Here is an 8,818-nt window from a genome sequence, read left to right as displayed (position 1 = left end):
CACTACTCAAGTAGTTTGGAAAGTAGACACAGCTTTACATCATTTGTCAATCACGCCTTAAATGAATGCCTGATATGTATCAAAGTAAACATACTGTAAGTATGAATAGTAGCATTAACATAGTGACATAAATACGTCAAACTGAGAATGGTCAACAGCATGTAGATTCAATAAATTATGAACAAAATAATCTATCCATTTTTTTCACTATTTGAGTGTTATTCTCTATTAGGAATGATTCCTAGTAGAGAAGGATTCTGAACATACTATAATCCAGTGGGTTCCCACTGGCCTGCAACCCCACGACTAAATATATTCGTTATGTCCTAGTGTGAGTGAAGGAAAAGTGTAGTTTACCTTAGGCTGTGAAACGTAAATTACATTTTTAACAATTAACACTTAAAAACACTTAAGCCCACAACAACAACAACAAGCACACAAACACACACCACAACCAGGTTACCCGTTGTTTTATTGGAAGACAAAGCGGGGACCGAAGCCCGTCGATTATCATCGACTCGATGGGACGTTTGACATCATATCTCAATAAAAAGACTGGACCAGCCTCCCGACAGCATTGTGCATGAACCCTTCTATATTTAAACACTGCTCATAGTTTCCATGACAACGTCAAAAAGAAAAAAAGGCAGTGCCTCGACCGAGAGTGGCCTTGTCAGACGTCTGTGTCCCTGTTATTCACGTGGCCCTCGGTGACCGACAGCAAAAACCCAGAGACATTATCAAGGAGACTTTACCATAACATAAAAACACATTTTCCACGCGTCCATAACAATCATGCTACAAGACTTGACCCAAATCGGTGCTACCAAATGCTTGGAGTTGAAAAGAACCCAACAAACCTTAAGGAACAACCACAGATTAATCGACCAAATCAAAACACACAAAAAATAGATATCAGTAAATTATTTCCATACCATAATCCCAATGACACTTAACTGATGTCCTCAACCCTAACTGTAAAGAAAGAACTGACAACGTTTGTACATAGTCTGAAGACAAATATTAAAATAATTCCCTTTGACATATTAATACATTTCTCATTAAAAGCTATGATATGATTATTTTTAAAAGTTAAACCTGCAATTCGGAACTACGCATCTCCCCTCCCAAATTCTGTTTTCTTCCTTTTGCCTCTTAGTAGTTAAAATAAAAAATAAAAAAAAGCACTGCAGCAAAAATGTATCATAGTGCAGGTTTAGTCACACACTCAGAAGTGCCAGAACTAAGCATCACCCCCTGCCTGAGTTAGTTCTGATGACACCACCCGGGACGTTATTTAATGGATGTGAGAACGAGGAAGCGATGTGTTCTGCCTTGAACTTTTAATCATCGCAGAGATGAAGTCATCTGCCGGGACCCATCTCACCATAGAGCACCATAAAATGGTTAAAAAAAAGCTGTTAAAATCTGAAACCTCTAATGAAATCATTTATTTCTCTCCCTCTCTCTCGAACTTCATGCCCATCTGTCCGGCTGTGATTTGGGGTGGTGATAACACCATCTGTACACCCAGGGACATACTGAGGTCAGGGCCACAGCTTGTCAGCATATCAGAGGCGAGGGAGAATCACACACACACTCACAGGGGGAAGCAAACGAGTTTAAATCATCTCATCAGATATTTTAGGGGTACACTGTGTGTGTGTGTGTGTGTGTGTGTGTGTGTGTGTGTGTGTGTGTGTGTGTGTGTGTGTGTGTGTGTGTGTGTGTGTGTGTGTGTGTGTGTGTGTGTGTGTGTGTGTGTGTGTGTGTGTGTGTGTGTGTGTGTGTGTTGTTTAACTCCTGGTCGTTCAAGATTTGATCCTAAAAGCATTAACCAAACCTTCTGTCCAGCAAAGACCCAGAAATACCTTTGTCGTCATCATCATCATCATCATCATCATCATCATCATCATCATCATCATCATCATCATCCACACACATGACCTCTGGGTGTTTGTCATTTCAACGCTCCTGGTGGGGTCCACAAAGACTTGTGTGTGTGTGTGTGTGTGTGTGTGTGTGTGTGTGTGTGTGTGTGTGTGTGTGTGTGTGTGTGTGTGTGTGTGTGTGTGTGTGTGTGTGTGTGTGTGTGTGTGTGTGTGTGTGTGTGTGTGTGTGTGTGTGTGTGTGTGTGTGCGCGCGTGTGTGCATGTGTGCGTGTGTGTGTGTGTGTGTGTTGGGGCCGGGTTGACCAGCTAGGTCAATAGTTGCTGTCTGATGGTGTTCTTGATGGTCCACTTCTGGCCAGTGCACGGCTGCAGAACCAGCAGTTGCCCAAAGTTCACGTTGGCTGGAACCACCTCCAGGCAACGGCCCGACGCTCCGTTCTCCATGGACTCGTTCTGAAGGGGGGGGACAAGATTGGGTTCACGGTCAGAAATTCTCAGGGCATTCTGCTTCAATTATTTTTATAATTCCAATCAAAGCTGGCGATGAGACATCAGGATGGGGGACATTAAATGCTGTTCCAAATAAAGAGTTGCTTTTAATTCTTAATTTATGCATTAATTTGGTTTTCTTCTTAGCTCCCATTGAATTAATTTCACATTGGTTTCTCATGCAACACAGAGGAAATACCGTTTTTGTACTATTTTACTATTATTATTATATTATTATATTACTATACTATACTATTTTATCATCTAGCCGTTGCTGGCCGTCTGCTTGTAGGCCGACCTAACCCACTGGCTCCTCACTGACGTCTATCTGAGATCATGGCCAGTCTTCTTTGATAAAGGCACCCACTAAACAACTCAATACAAAAAAATACAATTTGTAATAATTGCTACAGCTAAACACGCACCTCGGTGGGACGAAGAGAAACAACACGAATGCCTTCTGGGTAATATCAACGGTTTTCTATTCTATTCCTCACCTGGGAGAACAGCCACGTCTTCTGCCTCACATTGGAGACCTTTTCACAGTCGCGCAGCTGCGGCAGGTGGCTGATCTGGTCGTCCACCAGGCACCTCGTGTCCTCCCCCGTACTGCCCAGGGGCCCCAGGTACAGCTGGCCGTCCGCCGTGTAGCGCCCTAACTAGAGGGGACGACCAAGAGAGTCAAGGACCAAGGCCCATGGAGGAGGCAGCGGTCAGGGTCCGTTTCAATACCTCGCCTGGATCGCTGGAGCTCGGAGCACCGGCAGTAGTGAACCAGCAGAGGGATCCAGCCTAAGCTCGAGCGTGAAGACAACGTATTGAAACGGACCCTAAGGGTCTACAGACCTCGCCTCTGGAGCAGTCTGCCAGAATAACTGGCAAAATAAATCTTAACACATACCCTTTTTTAAGTTATGCTTTCTTCTAATCGAGTAGTGTTTTAAAATCTCTAAATAAATAAATATATATATATATATATTTATTTGTGTGGTTCTAATGTATCTGCATCTCAGATTGTCAACCTCTTTGAATTATTGTGTTTGTTTTGCTCCCTTCCCCTTCTTCCCTTTGCCTGGCAGTTCTGCACGGAAATTCATTTAAACGAAGATGATTGATTGATGGCTGTCCTAAATATTTCAGATTTACAGTCTCAGAAGTGTGTGTAGCACTAGCAATGCAGCTGTGGTGTTGATTGAACTCAAGGTGACTTCATGGATAGGATTATTATTAAACATACAATTAATTTATGGTCCTGCCCTTCCAGTTCTGACATAACCAAGTAAATATAATAAAAGTGATGGACAACCAGATCTAAAAGCGGAAAATAACCATGACATAGAGGGATGTATTCACTACACACCTAGCAAATATCTTGTCAGGAAGTGTCAAAAGTATGTATTAATATGCATCTCAAAGTCAGCTACTGTGTGTGTATGTGTATGTGCGAGTGTGTGAGTCTGTGAGTTTGTGAGTGTGTCTGTATTTTATGGTCTCTTTCTCTAACACCCCAGTTTGACTTACATAATAAGTCTAAAGTATAAAAATATCTATCTAACTCACTTTCTCTGATTGAGGACAGTGGTGCGTTCTGGTTCTTTCAGAGTGCAGATACAATGAATGAAAACTCCTTCCCCCAGGAGCTATTCTGTGCTATATATATTCTTTAACGTAGGCCCTCCCGGAGGAAACCAAATCCACACTCGCTGACTCAGTGTTTTTGGTAAAAATGCAGAGCACAACCTTTTCGCCTGAGTCTGAGCCGGAGCTGAAAACCAACAGGAATGTTTTGTGATGCTGAAACAAACGATTAGATTCATCAAGTGCCACTTAATGTGATTAACTTCTTTCACCCCAAAACGTTCATTGCGCTCACAACACCTACATGAACAAAATGCACGATACAAACTCTGTTCTTTTTTTATACTCTCTCTTTTTATACTATATCATCTCTGCATTATGTCTTTACCCTGTACTGTTTGTTATGGGGCTTCCTTTGCGTTGACCCGTCAAGGGATTACAGATGAGAACCTGATGAGAAGAAAGACTGAAACAAGTCGATATGGTTAACTGTGAGGGGTTACCTGCGGGCCCCAGCCATGGCACGGGTGCAGGGTAGCCGTGTGGTTGTCCCTCTCTCCCTGGTCCATACACAGGTGGCTGGCCTTGGAGTTACGGATCTGCAATCACAGGTGAAGACCCCCTTAGTGAACCAACCCCTGGACACAGCAGTGTGGACCACATTGTGAAACAGTCCACAAACAATTCACAATGATCTCTCTCTCTCTCCCCCTCTCCCCCTCTCTCTCTCTCTCTCTCTCTCTCTCTCTCTCTCTCTCGGTGTACCCACCTCTCCGTAGTGGATGGTGTTGTTGTATCTCCTCATCTCCGGGTACACGTTGTCCAGGTACCACTCAAAGTTCTTGCACTGCAGGTTCTTCCTCAGCGCCCGCCTCTCTGAGATGTCCCCGTAGTCGACGCCGTGGTTCTGCGACGTGAGGGGCAACCGTTTACCGACATGATGCAGGGGTTCGTAACGACTTTGTTAATGAACTGCGATTAGCACGCAAACGGCTGACTCATTAGCACGAAAAACACTGCATATGTGTCAGACGAAAAATGAGGGTTGTTGTTCAAATCCATTGGTTATGAATGTGTGTGACAATCGTGCAGTGCGGTTCATTTAAGTAAATGTATAACCAGTCCTAATGCCTTTAACAGATGACAAGAAACAATTAAATGAATAAAAATATCTGCAGTAATAAGAGGAATTTCTAGGTGATGTATCAGTTAAAAGTTATCTGTTAAAGGACTCTTTTTTGTTTTACAGAGGAATTGCTACAGAAGCAACATCTAAAGGCTGAATCAATCTAAATAAATCTATCTCTAAATAGCGTTTAGAAGTTGCCGTGTTCTCCAAAATGGCGTTGCCCGCCGCCCCTACCTCCATGGGGATGTTCCAGGCCTGGTAGACGTTGGTCTTGAACTCGTCCATCCAGACCTCGGCCACTCGCAGGGCGTTGCGGCGCGTGTGGAACGCTATGTTGCTGACATACGGCTTCTTCAGGCGGGCAATGTGAGCCACCCTGGAGCAAGGCAGCACCTCCATGCTACCCCCGCACATCCACACCTGCAACGGCACCATGTCAGGTTGTGAGTCCTTTGATAATAATAATAATAATACATTTAATTTAGAGGCGCCTTTCAAGACACCCAAGGTCACCTTACAGAGCATATAGTCATCATAAATCGTTTAAAAAAAACAAGACATTGTGGAAAAAATAAATAAATAAACATAATTAATAATAAATAAATAAAACAAAAACAAGACAAAACAAAACAAACAAACAATCAAAACAGTGATCAGTTAGACGTTGTGTGCGAGTTTGAACAGGTGAGTTTTGAGTTGTGACTTGAAGGTTGTAAGGGTGTCTGACTGTTTTATGTGTGGGGGGAGGGAGTTCCAGAGCCTGGGTGCTGAACAGCTGAATGACCGGGCACCCATTGTAGTGAGTCGTGATGTGGGGATACATAGTAGTCCAGCAGAGGTTGAGCGGAGGGAGCGGGAGGGAGTGTATTCTTGGAGGAGGTCGCAGAGGTAACTGGGGGCTAGGTTGTGGAGAGCTTTGTAGGTGAGGAGTAGGGTTTTGTATTGGATGCGGTAGTGTACTGGGGAGTCCGGTGAGGAGGGCGTTGCAGTAGTCTATGCGTGATGTGACAAATGAGTGAACTAGGATTTCAGTGCTGGATTGGGTCAGTGATGGGCGGAGTCTGGCGATGTTGCGGAGGTGGAAGAATGCAGTCCGGGTGATGTTGTGAATATGGGGTGCGAATGAGAATATGGGGTGCGAATGAGGTGGCTCATGTGGTGTGTCGGCTTTTGTGGTGTGTAATGTGTTCAAACCTCCACCAAAAAACACAGAGTGTATCTGCCACACTCACAGTGTGTGTGTATACAACGCGGAAGAGATTATCTTGTTTGTCAGATAGCAGTTAGAAATTTAAATGAAAAAAACGAATAATGTTGATTTAATTACTTAAAGTCTGTTTTTGTTTGTAAATTTGTATATTTATGTTTGTTTTTTTAAAGATATGGCTTCTATTAATCCAGATTATTCCTTTGACAGTGAATAATATGACAACCTCTTTAATCATACAAGGAAATGGCTACATAGTTCTGTTAATTCTGTTAATCTCACCTGTTCAAACTCGCACACAACGTCTAACTGATCACTGTTTTGATTGTTTTGTTTTTTTGTTTTGTTTTGTTTTGTCTTGTTTTTGTTTTATTTATTTCTTATTGCTTATGTTTATTTTTTTATTTTTTTATTTTTTTATTTTTTTATTTTTTTCACAATGTCTTGTTTTTTAAAAAATGTATGATGACTATATGCTCTGTAAGGTGACCTTGGGTGTCTTGAAAGGCGCCTCTAAATGAAATGTATTATTATAATATATTATTATTATTATTATTAATTCTTGTCCCTTCGCAACCTTGGGGGACCTCCTTAGCAAATGGGCCACAGTTGGACGATCCTATGCTGAGTTTTACAAGGCTTCCTTAAAGTCTCTAAAATTTAACGGCAGCATTTTAATGTCCGCCTGTTAAAAGCTGTAACTGGTGATAAAGATCAAACGTCCTATACGAACATCATTTAACGACCCTAAATTACATGACTTAATATTATCTTGATTTTTATAGGAAAATTATCATGCACAATACCTTGAACGAAAGTAAAAAAAACACCTATCCGAAAAAATAACAATACAATTCTAAAACAAAGTACTATACATAACACTATAAAATGATTATTTGTATACTATACTGTAACTAGATAATTATACAATTTATTACAAATTAAAATAACATTAAAATGATGGCGAAACCTTTCAAAGTTTCTCTTCTGCGACCAGCCTATACAAGTATTCTCACTTCCTCCTCCAAGAGGAAGCCGTATTCGGGAAGGAGTGAGGAAGAACACCCACAACCCGCTGGGGATGACCCAGTTCCAGGCAGTGGCCTCCCCCACCCGGGTCAGCATTGTCTACTAGCCCCTAATGGACCACCATCCATCACTACCGCTGGGCCACTGGTCCCAGCGGTCCACTCACAGGAGGATAGGAGGCGCAGAGAGAAGAGGACGGAGACGGAGACGAGAGGAGGTGAAAAGGGATGGGAAGAGGAGACGGGGATAGGAGGAGAGGTAGGAGAGAGTCGGGTTGAGGCTGGAGGAGGAGGAGGTGGAGGAGGAGAGAGGAGAGAGGAGGAGGAGGGAACGATAGATTCAATTGGGTCGAGGACTGGAAGAGGAGCCAGGAGATGGAGAGAGGAAGACAGATGTGGCGAGAAGAGGCAAAAGAAGAGGCGGGAGGAGGAGAGAGGATGGGAGTCAGAGAGGGAGTCAGAGAGAAGGAGGGGGAGGAACCTCGGACCTTGATCCCCAGCTCAATATTCTCCCCTCCGTAGACGTCCATACCCGGGTCCAACAGACCCAGTTCTCCAAAGTAGGCCCGCTGCACCACGAAGGAGCAGCCGATCATGGCTGGAGTCCTGCCAGGGGGGAAATAGGACACAGTCACACTGCTCAGACCTCCTCCTCCTCCTCCTCCTCCCCACTCAAACATATGTAGGCCATGTATAGAATTACATAGTATGTGCGTGTTGATGTCCTCTGCCTCGGACCACGTGGTCGAAGACTAGGTCACTGTATGTATGAATACAGGTTTACATAACAAGAGAAATATGAAGACGTACAACTAAACATGGTTCAGTGAGTGAGACAGTTATATTAGTTAGTATCATCACTCATTGTCGTGCCGCTGTCTTTTTGTAACAAAATAATGTTTTTATTTCCTTTGAAAGTCTAGAACCTTATTGGGTCAGAGCTGGCTGATCTGCAACATAATTGGGTCAGAGAAATGGGCGTTCTGGTATCTGATTGGGTCAGAAGGGGGCTGTTATAGCACCTGATTGGTTCAGAGTTTGGAGATGTCTGTCAGCCGTTTGGTTCAGAAGGAAAATATCTCCACCCTAATTGGTTCCAAGGGGAGGTGTCCTTTACCTGATCAATTTAGAGGGGGGTGTCTGCTGCCTGATTGGTTCAGAGGGGACGCTTCCAACAACCTGATTGGTTCAGAGTAGGGTGTTGTGGTACCTGATTGGTGCGGAGGTGTCCCCCTCGTCCCACCACTGCTTGGGGGGGTTGATGTACATGCACCACAGCTCCCAGTTGTACCCGTGGGCCGAGTTCTCGTAGCGCTCCAGCTCAAAGGTGTCGTGTCGGATGTTGTCGATGGAGGGCAGGATGATCCTCCGGCGGTCCTCCTTGATACGGGCCAGCACCGGCTCCGCCCTGGGAGAGAGGGAGAGGGGGGAGGGGGAGAGAGAGAGAGAGAGAGAGGGGGGAGGGAGAGAGAGAGAGAGAGAGAGAGAGAGAGGG

At 43.9% G+C, this 8,818-nt stretch overlaps 1 protein-coding gene across 1 annotated transcript in view; it reads right to left on the bottom strand.

Moving 5' to 3' along the window:
• Positions 1-454: 454 nt before the first annotated feature.
• Positions 455-8,818, bottom strand: part of galnt17 (polypeptide N-acetylgalactosaminyltransferase 17) — a 10,351-nt gene continuing 1,987 nt past the window's right edge. The window contains exons 2-8 of the mRNA XM_060075807.1: positions 8,534-8,765; positions 7,812-7,929; positions 5,323-5,508; positions 4,729-4,866; positions 4,463-4,558; positions 2,879-3,040; positions 455-2,345 (exon numbers count right to left, since the gene is read on the bottom strand). Coding sequence (XP_059931790.1) covers positions 2,199-2,345; positions 2,879-3,040; positions 4,463-4,558; positions 4,729-4,866; positions 5,323-5,508; positions 7,812-7,929; positions 8,534-8,765 — 1,079 coding nt within the window. The 3' untranslated portion in view covers positions 455-2,198. The remainder of the gene's footprint in view (positions 2,346-2,878; positions 3,041-4,462; positions 4,559-4,728; positions 4,867-5,322; positions 5,509-7,811; positions 7,930-8,533; positions 8,766-8,818) is intronic.

The sequence above is a fragment of the Gadus macrocephalus genome, chromosome 16 (genome assembly GCF_031168955.1).
Source record: "Gadus macrocephalus chromosome 16, ASM3116895v1".
NCBI lineage: Eukaryota > Metazoa > Chordata > Actinopteri > Gadiformes > Gadidae > Gadus > Gadus macrocephalus.
The sequence above is the reverse complement of the archived record's forward strand: the minus strand, read 5'-3'. Positions and strand labels throughout refer to the sequence as shown.